The sequence below is a fragment of the Peromyscus eremicus genome, unplaced genomic scaffold (genome assembly GCF_949786415.1).
Source record: "Peromyscus eremicus unplaced genomic scaffold, PerEre_H2_v1 PerEre#2#chr22_unloc_1, whole genome shotgun sequence".
Lineage (NCBI taxonomy): Eukaryota > Metazoa > Chordata > Mammalia > Rodentia > Cricetidae > Peromyscus > Peromyscus eremicus.
In genome coordinates this window covers 983,445-999,358 of record NW_026734286.1, presented here as the reverse complement: position 1 = coordinate 999,358, position 15,914 = coordinate 983,445, and the positions used below count along the sequence as shown (strand labels likewise).

The window sequence follows — 15,914 nt, the reverse complement described above, 5'->3', positions numbered from 1 at the left end:
GCATACACCACATATACACAAGGCAAATCAGGTGGTTGGGGAGATGTTTCAATTAGTAAAGTATTTGCCATGAAAGTTCAATCCCCAGTACTCAATGAGAAAATTAAAACAGGCTGGAGAGATGGCTCAGAGGTTAAGAGCACTGTCTATTCTTCCAGAGTCCTGAGTTCAATTCCCAGCAACAACATGGTGACTCACAGCCATCTATAATGAGATCTGGTGCCCTCTTCTGGCCTGCGGGCGAAATACTGTATACATAGTAAATAAATAAATTTTTTTTAAAAAAAGAAAGAAAGGAAGGAAGGGAGGGAGGGAGAGAGGGAGAGAGGGAGGGAGAGAGAGAGAGAGAGAGAGAAAGTTAAGAGAGAGAGACAGACAGAGAGAGAGAGAATTAAAATGCCAAGCATGATGGCAACAGCTTGTAACCCCAGTGCTATCAAGGCAAAAGTCAAGGTTACTGGGGCTCACCAGCCAGCCTCAGCTATTTGTCAAGTTCCAGTCCAATGAGAAAAACAAGATAGATGGTACCTGAGGAATGACACCCAAGGTTGACCTCTGGCCTCCACACACATACATGAACACACATGCTGAGCACACACACAAAGCAAAATCAGGCATCCAAATGTCTTGTCTCCCTAAGTCCATGCTGTGAGCCCAGGAGTCTAATTCTGAGGTCAGGGTGGAAACCAAAGTTGGTGGCATAAGCTATCCCTGTTGTGCCCACAGAATGCCATGCAAGTCATTGGAATTCCGACTAGTGTGCAGCAGCTTGTCTTGCAGCTCGTGGCAGGGATCTTGCACCTGGGGAATATCAGCTTCTGTGAAGAAGGGAACTATGCACGGGTGGAGAGTGCAGACCGTGAGTGTGGGTGCTATGGAGAGTTGGGTGTCGGCCTCATGCATTAGGACTGCTCTTCTTCCTGCTTCCGATCCCAAGAGAACCATGTTAGTGTCACTGGGGACGTTCCTATGCCCTTAGAGCCTGACCAGCTGCTTCCTTTTGCTCTGGCCTGGCAGTCTTGGCATTCCCAGCCTACCTGCTGGGCATAGACAGTGGGCGGCTGCAAGAGAAGCTGACCAGCCGTAAGATGGACAGCAAATGGGGTGGACGAAGTGAGTCCATTGATGTGACCCTCAATGTGGAACAGGCAACCTACACTCGTGATGCACTGGCCAAGGGACTCTATGCCCGCCTCTTCGACTTCCTGGTGGAGGTGAGTGGGACTGGTGCTGGAAATTCTTTTGGATGCCTGGTGTTTAACAAGCCCATGGCATTTGGACAGACAAGTGGGAAGACAGGCTTGACTTGTCCATCTCACCAACTCCTGAGGAAGTGAAGTGCAACTTTCAGCTCAGACAATCTGCAAATGGAGGGACGGTTGAAGCCCTCCAGGTCCCATCACCATGATGGTGATAGAGAGGGGTGGGTATGTTTGAGAGCTAAGATGGTTGTCAAGGAGACAAAGTGGTTGGGTGAGGTGAGTGGAAGGGAACATTACATGTCAGGACCAGTGATGATCACAGTACTAACAAACATGTAACAGTTAGTGGAGCCAGACATGGTGATACACACCTGTAATCCCAGCACTCAGGAGCCTGAGGCAGGAAGATTATGAGTTCAGTGCCAGTTTGGGCTGCATAGAGTGACCCTATGGGTTTTCTTTTTTCATTTACTATTTGAGACAGGATCTCACTATGTAGCCCAGCCTGGAACATATGGAGACAAGGCTGGCATCAAACTCACAGAGACTGGCGCTTCTTTCTCCTGAGTGCTGGGACTAAAGGTGTGTACCACTATGCCTGACATTTTTTTTAAGTAGGGGCTGGAGAGAGACCTCAGCTTTGCAAGCATGAGGACATGAATTCCATCACCAGAACCCACATTTAAATTTATTACATTCATTTATTTACTTTGTGTGCATGTGTGTATGCACGCTGCAACATGTATGTGGATGCTAGACGTCAGCTTGAGGGACTTGGTTCTCTCCTTCCACCGTATGGGTTCCTGAGATCAAACTCACATCATCTGGCTTGTCATCAAGCATCTTTACCCACTGAGCCATCTTGCCAGCCCAGCACCTACATTTTTTAAAAGACAGGCATGAAGCTGGTGAGATAGCTCAGTGGATAAAGCAGTGTCTCACCAAGGCTGAGGATCTGAGTTTGAACACCAGAACCCACATGATGAACAGAGAGAATAGACTCCTTTAAATTGTCTGCTGACCTCCTCATGCACACTATGCATGCAAGTGTTCTCTCTCTCTCTCTCTCTCTCTCTCTCTCTCTCTCTCTCTCTCTCTCTCTCAACTAAATGTAACTTCAAAAACTATTAAGCCAGGTATAGTGCACTTATATCCTAGAGCTGGGGAGGTAGAAAGAGGTAGATCCCCTCCCCCCAGCCTCACCTACTTGGAGAGTTCCAGACCTTGAAGAGAGCCTGTATCAAATGAAAAACTAAAAACAAAAACCAAGATAAATAGTACCTGAGGAGCAGCATCCAAAGCTGTTCTCTGGCCTCCACATGCACACAAATGTATGTATATGCACACTTCCACACACACACACCTATGCACAAATACAAACTCACATACAAAATTATATGCCAAGCCTCCTCCAGTATTTTATATATGTAAAATGACTTTTTAAATATATATTTTTAAAAATTCCCATAAGGATAGAAGGTGTTTTCAGTGATAAAAGGTCCTGGGTTCTATCTCTAACATGGCAAATGTACACACATGTGCACACATGAACACACACACACATACACACACACAAGAAAGGAGCAGGTTGAACATCCCTAATTTGAAAATCCTAAATGCAAAATACTTCAAAATTCCAAACTTTTGAACACCAACATGAAACTACAAGTGGAAAATTCCACCTCAGACCCCATGTGGCTCACAGTTAAAACCTAGCTATAGGTCTCAGTAGTTCAGAGAGAATACTGCTCTTCTAGAAGCCAGCACCTGGTGGCTCACAACCACCCATAACTCCAGTCCCAGGGGGATCATTCGCCCTCTTCTGGCCTCTTCTTGAACTGCATGCACATTGTTCACAGACATTCATTCATGTAGACAAAATACCCATACACATAACATAAAAATAAATAAATCTTTAAAACAAAAAAGTGCACTAAAAGTAGTGCATAAAGTATATATGAAATGTAAGTGAATTTCATGTTTAAACTTGAGTCTTGTTGGGCATGGTGGAACATGCATTTAATAACCATCCTGCAGGAGCAGAGGCAGGCAGATCCAGGCAGATCTCTGTGAGGGCAGCCTGGTCTACACAGCTAGTTCCTGGTCAACCAAAGCAACATAGAGTGACTTTATCTCAAACAAATAAATAAACAAACAAACTTTGATCTCATGCTCAAGATATTGCATGTTTCTCAAAACTAAAATGCAAAACACTTTTTGGCCTAAACATTTCCAATTACAGATAATCAAACTCCAGTGGTATTAATTTTGTAGTAGTGGAGATGGAGTGGATCTAGGGATTAATGTATACTATACAAAGTGCCTTACCACTTGCCCAGGCCCTAGTATTTGCTATTACAAGTCTGTCTGTCTGTTTGTTTGTTTGAGATAGGGTCTCCAGTAATCCAGGCTGGACATGAGTGAATGTATAACACATATGTGCAGATGCCCACATGGTATATCAGATTCTCTGGAGCTGTTATGACAGGTGGTTGTGAGCCACCTGAAATGGGTATTGGGTATGGACTTGTGTCCTCTAGAAGAGAGTAGAAGACACTCAGAGCCACTGAGCCATCTTTCCAGCCCTTTAATTATTTAATTTTAAGACATGATCCTGCTCTGTATCCCCGCCTGTCCTAGAGCTCAGGCTGACCCGGAACTCACAACAGTCCTCCTACCTAAGCTTCCTGAGTGCTAGGGTTATGGGTGCTATCCACCATGTGCAGCTATTGATCCATTTTAGAGATGAAAAATTGAGGTACAGTGGGAAGATCTGGCTCTGGAGTCAAGAACTGTGATACTTCAGCACTTTGGTTTTCAGATGGGAGTTAAAAGACTAGAGAAAATCTGTCAAGAGGGGGCAGAGCCACAAATTTAGCTAAAACATCAAGGGGGTTGACAAGATGAGTAGGTAAAGGCATTTGCTGGCAATTCTGACACTGAGTTATATCCACACAACCCACATGATAGAAGTAGACAATGGACACTTGAAGTTGTCCTCTGACCTCCACACACATGCCCTGGCATGCATACACACACACACACACACACACACACACACACACACACACAACTATTTATGAGAAACTGAGTTCAGACCCCAGCATTCATATAACAAGCTAGGCATGTGCTCACCCAACCACAACCCCAGTACTATGAGGGAGTAGAGACAGGAGGATTGCTGGGATTGCTGGCTGTCAGCCTCAGTCCAGGTTCAGGGAGAGATCCTGTCTCAAAGGAATAATGTGGAGAGTGATAAAGGGCACCCAGTACCCTCCTCTGGTCTCCACATACATGTGTGCACAAATGCACACATATGCACACACACACACAAATTGGGAAAAAAGCAGTTTTCAAAACATAACAAGATGGTGATTAGTGGCATGGGTTTAGCCACATGCCCACTAGCCCCATTTCCATCTGCCCATAGGCCATCAACCGTGCTATGCAGAAGCCTCAGGAAGAGTATAGTATCGGTGTCCTTGACATCTACGGCTTTGAAATCTTCCAGGTTTGGCCCAGGATCCCCCGCCCCCATCCCCTTATCCTCAGCCCAGTCCTATTCTGCCTGTCATCCTGGACTTACCCAGTGTTTGCCAAAGATTCCAGCATAGTCCACTAACAGAAAGGCCCTTTTCCTTCCTTGGCAGAAAAATGGCTTTGAGCAGTTCTGCATCAACTTCGTCAACGAAAAGCTGCAACAGATTTTTATTGAGCTCACCCTGAAGGCGGAGCAGGTGGGCAGGGCAGCCAAGTGGCAGAAGACAGGACTTCAAGTATAAGGGTTACTAAGTCATTTGGGACCCCCCACACAAATTCATTCCCACCTCTCTCTGCTCACTGTATTAGTTAGCTTTCTGTTACTGTAACAAAATACCAGACATAATCAATTTATAAAGAGAAAAGCGAGGCTGGAGATATTGCTCAGTTGGTAGACAGCACTTGCCTAGCATGTATAAAGCCATCCCCACCTGGATAAACTGAGCGTGGTAGTGCATGCCTGTCATTCCAGCACTCAGGAGGCCAAAGCATGAATGTCTAGTGAGACCCCATCTTGAAAAATGGAGCTAGATGTAATAGTGAACATGTTTAATCCCAACACTCACAAGTCGGAGGCAGGCAGATCTCTGTGATCTACATAGAGAGTTCTAAGACAGCCAGGGCTACATAGAAAGACCCTGTCTCAAAATAAGAAAGAAAGGAAGGGAGGAAGGGAGGGAGGGAGGGAGGGAGGGAGGAAGGAAAGAGAAAGAAAGGAAGGAAGGAAGGAAGGAAGGAAGGAAGGAAGGAAGAAAGAAAGAAAGAAAGAAAGAAAGAAAGAAAGAAAGAAAAGTAGAAGAAAATGAAAAAAGACAGTTGTTTAAGCAACTGCTTTGCGCCAGATACTGTTTGACATATGGGTAGAGGAGCTAGGAACAACACAGAAGTCTCTGCCAAGGACTCTCGAGTGTATATAGATCAGTAGTAGAACAGCCTGGCTTGCTAGGTTCCAACCCCAGCATCTGAAAAAGAAAACAAATCTGCTTTGATTTTGCCTCTTTCTTAAATTCAGAGCCTGAGGCAAGGGCTCAGGGACAAAAAAGGGCAATGAGAAAGGTGATGTAAAATAAATTTTAGAAGAGCCCAGGCTGGGGATGTAGCTCAGTGGGTAGAATGGCTTGACTCCCACACACAGAGCCCTGGGTTCCATCCCCAGTACCTCATAAACTAGGTTATGGTGCACAGTTGTCATCCCAGCACTCGGAGGTGGAGGCAAGAGGAGGCCAAGGTCATCCTTGGCTGTGTATTGAGTTACATGAGAGCTACATGAGAGCCATCTCAAAAAAATAAAAAGAGCTCAAAGTCCAAATAGGGTCTTCCTGAGCAGGTTATGTTTGCAACTGTTCCCCGATTCTGCTGAGTCCCAAAGAAGGTGTCACAAACCACCACAGAGTTAGTCTAGAAAAGGAATGAGGGCACTGGGATATTTATTTACAACTCCCGCTGGAGGCAGGTCAGTGGGGACCAGGGGCAGGGATACCTTCCGAGGATAAGTAATGAGATGGGGGTAGGGGGAGTGAGGCAGGTCCCACACTGTCTTATTCCCCCGACCCCAGGAGGAGTATGTGCAGGAGGGAATCCGCTGGACCCCCATCGAATACTTCAACAACAAAGTCGTGTGTGACCTCATCGAAAACAAGCTGGTGAGGACTGAGCTGACTTTAGGAATCTCACCGGGCTTCAGAGCTGAATCAGTGTGTCTGGAAAGGGTTTATGATATCCTAGGGGGCCCATATCTGAAATATCTTCTAGCCACCCCATCCATTGATTCTTCTGCCCACCTGTTCACCTTTCTTTTATTCACTCAGCAAACACTTCCATAGGTAACATTTTCAATGTCACGGAAATCCCTCCAAGTGATACCAGTGTGGGGAAGGGAAAAGGGCATGGATTCCCTGCACTCCAGGGTCGGGGGAGAAGAGAGAAAAGGCAGGGGGAGGGCAGAGGGAAGCGGAGGAAAAAGAGTAGAGAAAGTTCACAATCTGAGCTTGTATTTAGGAGTCCCCTACCAGCCCCCCAGCTTACTCATGGAGGACCCAAGCAAGGCTGAGCCGGATCTCTGCTCCCCTCAGAATCCCCCAGGCATCATGAGCGTGCTAGACGATGTGTGCGCCACGATGCACGCCACTGGCGGCGGCGCGGACCAGACGCTGCTGCAAAAGCTGCAAGCTGCAGTGGGCACCCACGAACACTTCAACAGCTGGAGCGCGGGTTTCGTCATCCATCACTATGCAGGCAAAGTGCGTGGAACTCCCTTCCGGGTGGGCGCCCCATCACAAACCCCAGAGGTTCCAGTTTGCAAATCCTAGCCTTCTGACCAAGTGCTTCCTCCAGAGCGCCCCCTGCTGACCAGAACCAGGGACTTTCCCTCAAATCGCTAGACAACCGCCATGTGTCCCCTCAGTCAGGGCTGCAGACACACACTGGCCTCTAATCGGTTTACCCAATTAAGAAGGTAGCTCCTAACAGATAAGACAGATGGAACCCAATTTGGACAATAGGTCACCACGGTTCTTCTATGCTGGCACACACACTGCAGTGCTCAATATAACCCTCTGACGGAAACACATCCCCAGTTCCCCAGACCCATTACAAACAAAATGGGCTAGAGCCTCACCCCTACCTGAGGCTACAGGAATGCCCTAGTTTCTGACCCAAGCTATAGCCACCTTCCCAAGAGTTTTCTGGCTGTTCCCACAACCTCAGCAGGAGTAGCAAATAGTCCCAGATGTCCTTAGAATATTGTCTGTGTTCCTCAGCCAGGGCTGGAAAAGCCAGGAGGAAGACCACTAAAAGATCTCACTTGAAACAGCAACCCCAGGCCACCTTCCAGACTGAAGCCCCTTTCCCCAAAAATCCACTGCCCAAACTCCAAAGAACATCCTAGCCCCAAGATAGCCACACACATCTATAATCCCAGCACTTGGGAAATGGAAACAGAAAGAGCAGAGCCATCCTTGGCTATATAGGGACTTTGAGGCCAGCCTGAGCTACCTGATACCTTGTCTCAAAGAGAGAGAGAGAGAGAGAGAGAGAGAGAGAGAGAGAGAGAGAGAGAGAGAGAGAGAGAGAGAGGGAAAGAGAACCCAAAATAAACATATATATAAAGCCCATCATGGTGACATATGCCTTTAACTCCAGAATTCTGGAAGCAGAGGCAGATAGATCTCTGTGAATTCAAGGGCAGCCTGTCCTACAAAGCGAGTTCCAGGCCAGGTGGGCTACACAGTGAGGCCCTGTCTCAAAAACAAACAAATAAACAAAAATATTCTGGGAGCTAACGAGATAGATCAGTAAAGTGCAAGCATGAGGACCCGAATCCAGATACCCACCAGCACCCACATAAAAACCAGACACGGTGGCTTGCTCCAGCACTGGCAGCCTGGAGATGGGATTCCTGGGACTTGTTGGCCAGCCAGTTTAGCCAATCAGCAAGTTCTAGGTTCAGTGAGAAACCATGACTCCCCCACCCCAACACCAACAAAGGTGGAGAGTCACTGAGGAAGACAGCCAACATCAACTTCAGGACTGCACACATACTAAGACAAATATCCAGCCTAATCTCACTGGCAGCACCCAGGGACCTGTCCTAGCTTCAGTCCCCTACCCTCGAATGACTTGGCCTATGACTTCCCACCTTTCCCTGCTACTGATCAAAACTTCAGCCCTGACCCTCAACCTGGGCATCTCCCCTTACCTCCAACTCCAGCCTTCATCTTCCAGCTTCAGTTGAACATTAGACTTCTGGGGAGCCAGGACCCAAACAATAGATTACAACCTCCCATTTGGAATCACATTTCTTCTAACTGCACATAACCCCAGTCCTCTTGGCCCTGAGCAGGCTACCTGCCCTCACATCCACACATGAAACTCTATGCTTCTCATCCTCAACGCTGCCTCCCTCCACCTCCAGGTCTCCTATGATGTCAGTGGCTTCTGTGAGAGGAATCGAGACGTACTGTTCTCTGACCTTATAGAACTGATGCAGTCCAGTGACCAGTGAGTAGTCCTGTGCAGCCTCTGGGCAGAACTCCCAGAGGGATGGAGGCCTGGGAACTACTGTGTCCTCTCCAGAACTTGGTCGTGCTATGCACTTTGTGACCATGGCTAAGACACAGCTCTGATCTAAAACTCTGAAGGCTGAGGGTATAACTCAGTGATGAGTTCCCCCCCCCTAGAGTGTGGGGGCTTACATTCCAGTTCTAGAACAGAAAAAGAAAAGCAATTCCCAAACCCTGATCTACTGACTCTAGGTCCCTCCCCAGGGGAAGCCCCTGAGTTCAGTTCCCTTCATGTCTCATCCACAGTGCCTCCCTGCAATCCCAACAGTCCAGTGATTGGATAGTTGCCCTTTAAGCAAAGTGAAAACACATTACAGGTCTGGGGACATAGGTCAGATAGTATACTAGGCAAGCCCTGGGTTCCCTCCCCAGTACTGTATAAACTAGACATAGTTGTACACTCAGGAGGTAGAGGTGGGAGGTAGGAGGTGAGTTCAGGGCCATCCTGGGCTCCATGAGACCCTGCCTCAAAAGGAGAGGGCCTTGGGGTGTAGCTCAGTTGGTAGATTTCTTGCCTAAAATACAGGAAGTCCTTGATTCCATTCCCAGTACCACAGAAAACCAGATGTGATGTCATACACCCATCATCCCAGCTGGTAGATGTCAAAGGACTAGGAACTCAAGGTCTCCTCAGCTATATATTGAGTTTGAGCTTGAGCTACATGACATATAAACAGGACAGGGGAGATAGCTCAGTAGGCAAAGCACTTGCTGCACAAGCCTGACGGACAGTTCAGCCCTGAATTTGGATCCCCAGATTCCACGTAAGCTGGACATACTGACATAAGCAAGCATCTGTAGGCAAACAGACCCATGGGGAAATGGTAAGTGTATACCCCAGGATCTCCCAACTTTTTGTCTGGCTTATGAATGAAAAGACTATCTCAAGTTGAAAAAGCAAGGAACATTCAAAGGTTGTCCTTTGACCTCCACCCAAATGCACCTACACTCACACAAAAACCTTGCGTAAATAAATCAATAGGCAAAACGGGAGGAATGCAGGTAAGGTTCTTGAATCAGCATGCACTTGTCTCAGAACAAGAAATGGGTTCTGGGGCTTGAACTCAGTTCTTCATGTTTACATAGCAAACACTTTATCAAGTGACCCAGCTCCCCAGACCCTGTGCACATTTTTTAGGGGGTGGTTTTGTGTTTGTTTTTGGTTTTGTTGAGACAAGGTATTGCTATGTATCTCTGGCTGGCCTGGAACTTGCTATATAGACCAGGTTGTTCTCAAACTCATAGAGATCTATCTGCCAAAGGAGGCTGGATTAAAGGCGTGCACCACTACTCCCAGCTGCTATGCACATTTCTTTGCATACATCACATGCAAATGTGTACCTGTAGGATGGCTGCTTAAAGGAGACATGCCTCTGTTGCCCAAGACACTTTTCCAATTGATATATTTTTCTATTTGTTTATTTATTTGGATGGATCTTATGTAGCCTCAGCTGACCTCAAACTCACTATGTAACCAAGAGTGACCTTGAACTTCTAATCATTCAACCTCAGTACTCAGACTATTGGCATACACGGCTGTGCTTGGTATATATGGTGCAGAAAACAGAACCCAGGTCTGTGTTCATGCAAGGCAACCACCTACCAACTAAGCTGTACCCCAGCTGTAGATGTAACCAACCTTCTTATTAAATAAGAAACACAGAACCAATGCAAAGAAGAAAGCCAAGAGGTCAGAGCTAAGAGCTAAAACCTTACCCTTCTTCCTGTGGTGGTCCTACCTCTCTGAACCAGAGCTACTTTCTGTGTTAAAGTCTTTATATATAGTTCCTGTTCTGCCTTCTCATTGGTTGTAAACCCAACCACATGACCACTTCATCACGACCTGTCTGTAAAGGCCTCCAGGTTTTCTATGATTGGTATTGAGATTAAAGGCATGTGTATCCAATACTGGCTGTATCCCTGAACACACAGAGACTTACCTAGCTCTGCCTATCAAGTGCTGGGATTACAAGTGTATGCCACCACTGCCCTGCTTTCCTATGGCTTGCTAATAGCTCTGACCCTGGGCAACTTTATTTATTAATATACAAATAACATTTTAATACAAATAAAATATCACCATACCCAGCCCCTTGTTTGTTGCTGTTGTTTTAAGACAGGGTTCTCTCTCATGCTTGCATGGTGGTGCACGCTTTTAATCCCAGCACTCGGGAGCAAAGGCAAGCAGATTTCTGTGAGTTCAATGCCAGTCTAGTCTGTATAGTGAGTTCCAGGACAGAAGAGAGCCAGGGCTATGTAGAAAGATCCTGTCACAAGAAAAAAAAAAGTCTCATGTAGCCCAAGCTGGCCTTGAACCCACTATGTAGCTAAGGATGAACTTGAACTTCTCCTGCCTCCACCTAAGTGCTGGGATGACAGGTGTGCACCCCTACAGCTGCACATATTTCTGTTGTGTTTAACATACTGTAAGATTGCTATTACTGGGCTGGAGAGATGGCTCAGAGGTTAAGAACACTGGCTGTTCTTCCAGAGGTCCTGAGTTCAATTCCCAGCACCCACATGGTGGCTCACAACTACCTGTAATGAGATCTGCCTCCCTCTTCTGGCCTATAGGGATACATTCGATAAATAATAAATACATATATATTTATTATTTAATATATAATATATATAATATATTATATATAATAAATAAATGAATCTTAAAAACAAAAAACTTAAAAAAAAAGATTGCTATTATCATGGAGTAAGACTAAAAAGTGCAGATAAATCCAGAGACCTGAGAGACAGTGCCAACCCCATAGTCCTTGCCCACATTTAGGGAGAACCCTATTTGCATCTTGTCACTGAGGGAGCCCCTACATGTAGGTGGAGTATTTCTGTATTCCAGCAGTTGCTCCCAAATAACCACAAGAGACTTAATATAAATTATTAATGCTCAGCTGATAGCTCAGGCTTATTACTAACTAGCTCTTACAAATTAAATTAACCCATTTCTATTAATCTATGTGATGCCCCAAGGCTCATGACATTTACCTCTCCGGCATGTCTTGCTTACTCTCTGGCTGGCTGGTGACTCCTCTGACTCATCCTTCTTCCTCCCAGCATTCTCTCTATGCCAGGTTGTCTCAGCTAATCTCTTCCTGTCCAGCTATTAGCCAATCAACTTTTTATTAACAATAAGAGCAATGCATACTTACAGTGTGCAAAGATTGTTCCATAGCACCTACAACTCTGGGGGAAGAAGGAGGATGCCCCAGAGTCTGTCGGCATTCCCATGCACTCCTTTCTCCTGCCTAGGGCCTTCCTACGGATGCTTTTTCCTGAGAAGCTGGATGTAGACAAGAAGGGCCGCCCCAGTACTGCTGGATCCAAGATCAAGGTGGGCCTGGTGGTGGGGAAGGGACAGGAAAGGCAAGTCCAGACTCTTTCTCTCCTTGTTTCAATGTCTATTCCCTACTGTTTGAGTTTTCAATGTCTCTGGCACCCTTTGGCCTATAGGGTCTTCCTTCAGCTCTGGATTTTGGAAGAAAGATTGAACAACATTTGGTCCATCTGTCTTTCTTCCTTTTCTTCTTTCTCTCCCCTCATTTCCCTCTCCCCTTTCTCTCCCTGTCTTCATCCCTCCTCTCCCTCTTTCCTTCACTTCCCATCTCTTTCCCTTCTCTGCCCTCCCTTCTTCCCTCTTTCCCTCCCTCCCTCTCCCCTTCCTTCCACCTTTCCTTCCCCACCCTCATCTAACTCTCTTTCCCCCCTCCTTTCCCTCTTTATGTCCCTCCATCTTTCCTTTCTCCCTCCCGTCCTTCCTGTGCTTGGAGACAGAACCCAGGTCTTGCACATGCTAAGTATGCATGCTATGCTTGGGTTACACTTCCCATATCACCTCTTTTAAAAGATGTAAATACAAATATATATACCTATTATAGAATGGCTATCTCACCCATTTTAAGTGTGCAGTTCAGTGACACTGACTATGTTCACAGCCATCCCCATCAGCCATCTCCAAACTTTCTCATCTTTCCAGATTCAAACTCTGTCCCCATTCACAACTAAATTCCTAACCCCAGGCTCCTATCATCCTAGTTTCTGTCCATAAAGATCTGGTGGGTCTAAGGACTTCTTGTGAGTGGCATCACCTAGAGGGTTTCTGGCTAATGTTACTCACATAATGTACTCAGGGCCCATCCATGCTGGGGCTTGTGTCAGAAAGTCCTTTCTTCTTAAGGCTGAATATTATCCCACTGTGTGGATGTACCATGTTACATTCATTTTTTTCATTCACTGTGCAGAAGAGCTGGGTCCACCTTCTCAGCTGCTGAGGATGAATAATGCTGCAGTGAGCATGGGGTCCAATCCTAAGCCCACATTCACAATCATTTTTGAGGACTTTGTGATGGTAGCAGATGCAGGATCCTCACACATACAAGAAATTAGCGCAGTCCCACTTGGCAGATGGAGATGCCACAGATCAGAAAGGGGCAGCTGTAGGTCACACAGCAGAATTTGAACCTGAATATCTTATGTCACTTCCCTAGTCTTCGCACTTGGCCCCACAGCTTTCCCCAAATGACTAAAATGCATTACCCAAGAACCCAAGACTGAGCCCCCCAACCCACCCCCACATTCAAGTTCCTTATTTCCAAAGTCGCTGTCCCCTTGAAGACAGGCAGGAAGTCTGGGCAGTAGTTGTTCTGGTTTTTCTATTACTCAGTCATCAAACATCTCCTAAATACTTAAAATGTGTTAAGCTATGTGGTAAGTGTAGCAGACACGAGGACTCCCAAGTTTGGGGTTTAAGAGCTGGGTAGATGCACAATATCAGCCCTCATGGCGGGAGCTTAGAGAGGTATACACACTTATGGCTGCCCAGTCAGCCTCCACCCATCTTGGATGAGTCTGTTTCTTGAATGGGGAGAGCCAGGGGACCCATCCTCAAGCCTTCCTCACTCGTGCCTTTTCCTCTGCCTCAGAAACAAGCCAATGACCTGGTGTCTACGCTAAAGAAGTGCACACCCCACTATATCCGCTGCATCAAACCCAATGAGACCAAGCGGCCCCGGGACTGGGAAGAGAGCAGGTGAACTGACCACCCCTTCACATTACACACCAGATCTATGCACCCCTTGGACCAGCCACTTACATTTGACTCACAGACAAAATACCAACTTTAGGACCACTCCAGGCTGGACTCTAAGACCAGCTCAAAATCCTCTAAGGGGTCAGTGAGACAACCCAGCAGGTAAAGATGTTTGCTGCCAACCTGATAATCTGGGTTCAATCCTGAGCTCCACGCAGTGGAAGGAATGAGCCAATACCTGCAAGTTGCCCTCTGACCGCCATGCACACACACACACACACACACACACACACACACACACACCAACAAAAAAAAAACTTTAAAATTGTAAAACCTCTGGAGCCCCAGAGTTATAGATAGAACTGATGGAGGCACCTCTCCAGTCCCCAGGTAAACCTAGACTGGCTGTGAGAGAACTCAAACCCAATTTCTCAGACCTAAACTCCAGAACTGATCCTAGAACCAACCTCCGAGGTGAGCCCAGACCTCAGGTCTTAGTCCAAGATTTGGTTCCCAAACTAAGCTAAGAAAACCTCTTAGGCCTCCAAACTCACCGTCTAAACCACACCCAAGCTAGGCATGGTGGCTCACATGTTTATTCTCAGCCTTGGAGGTAGAGGCTGGAAGATCACATATTCAAGGGAAACCTAGGCTGCAAAGAGAGATACTGGCCATAGACAGACAGACAGATAGATATTTGGCAATAGATAGGTCATATATAGGCTGATGACAGATATAGATAGATGATAGATAGATAGATAGATAGATAGATAGATAGATAGATAATAGATAGATAATAGATAGATAGGTAGATAACATATAGATATATAATGGAGAGAAACATAATGTATAGGTAGGTGATATAGAAAGATAGATAGATAGATAGATAGATAGATAGATATAGATATAGATAGAAGGATGGATAGATGATAGAATGATAGATGAGAAAGAGAAACAGATAGACAGACCAATCCATGAGATGAGAGACAGACAGACAGACAGACAGGCAGGCAGGCAGATAGACAGACAGACAGACCAGTCCATGAGATGCACCTACCACAAATCTAGGCCCCATGCCCCAAGTCTGCTCTGGGCAGCTCCCACTCTCTGGAACTTAGGCCACCTCACTCACACAGGGTGAAGCACCAGGTGGAGTACCTGGGCCTGAGGGAGAACATCCGGGTGCGAAGGGCAGGCTTTGCCTACCGTCGACAGTTCTCCAAGTTCTTGCAGAGGTGAGGCACCCATCTTCCCTGCCTTGACTGCCTCACCTACTGAAATGTCCAACCAGCAGCCCTGCTCCAAATCCCCCACACCTTCATACCCTCTGCCTCCAGGTATGCCATTCTGACCCCTGAGACATGGCCACGGTGGCGTGGAGATGAACGCCAGGGTGTCCAGCACCTGCTTCGTGCTGTCAACATGGAGCCAGACCAGTACCAGATGGGGAGTACCAAGGTCTTTGTTAAGAACCCAGAGTCGGTGAGTGTGCATGAGAGAGAAAAAGTTCTGGGTCAATCCCCAGAACTCACATAAAGGTGGATGGAGAACACTGTACAAACATGTACTCCTCTGACCTCCACATATGCACCATGAGACTGCTGTACCACACTGTCTCACACACAGACACAAGCACACGTACATACACAAAGACACATGCATACACAAAGACCACACACACACACACACATTTTAAAGGGTGAAATATAAAAGTATAAGAAAATAAAAAGGGAGCCAGGTGGTGGTGGCACACGCCTTTAATCCCAGCACTAGGGAGGCAAGGCAGGTGGATCTCTAAATTTGAAGCCAGCCTGGTCTACAGAGCGAGTTCCAGGACAGCCATGGCTACACAGAGAAGCCCTGTCTTGAAAAACCAAATCAATCAATCAATAGGGAAGAAGATGGGAGGCAGGGAAAGTTGAGGTTGAGGTTGATGTTGGGGATACAGCTCAGTGACAGAGCATTTGCCTAACATTTAGGAGGTCCTGGGATTCATCTCTAGCACTACAGAAATAGAGAGAGTGTGCATGTGCTGGGTGTGATAGTATACAATACCTATAATCCCAGTCTTCC

The 15,914-nt window shown here is 46.5% G+C and overlaps 1 protein-coding gene across 1 annotated transcript in view; it reads left to right on the top strand.

The window, feature by feature from the left end:
* Myo1f (myosin IF) overlaps nt 1–15,914 on the top strand; it is a 54,182-nt gene that overhangs the window by 23,649 nt on the left and 14,619 nt on the right. The window contains exons 9-19 of the mRNA XM_059252069.1: nt 727–859; nt 1,018–1,214; nt 4,633–4,713; nt 4,853–4,939; nt 6,299–6,385; nt 6,815–6,982; nt 8,656–8,741; nt 12,065–12,146; nt 13,735–13,841; nt 14,978–15,076; nt 15,179–15,323. Coding sequence (XP_059108052.1) covers nt 727–859; nt 1,018–1,214; nt 4,633–4,713; nt 4,853–4,939; nt 6,299–6,385; nt 6,815–6,982; nt 8,656–8,741; nt 12,065–12,146; nt 13,735–13,841; nt 14,978–15,076; nt 15,179–15,323 — 1,272 coding nt within the window. The remainder of the gene's footprint in view (nt 1–726; nt 860–1,017; nt 1,215–4,632; nt 4,714–4,852; nt 4,940–6,298; nt 6,386–6,814; nt 6,983–8,655; nt 8,742–12,064; nt 12,147–13,734; nt 13,842–14,977; nt 15,077–15,178; nt 15,324–15,914) is intronic.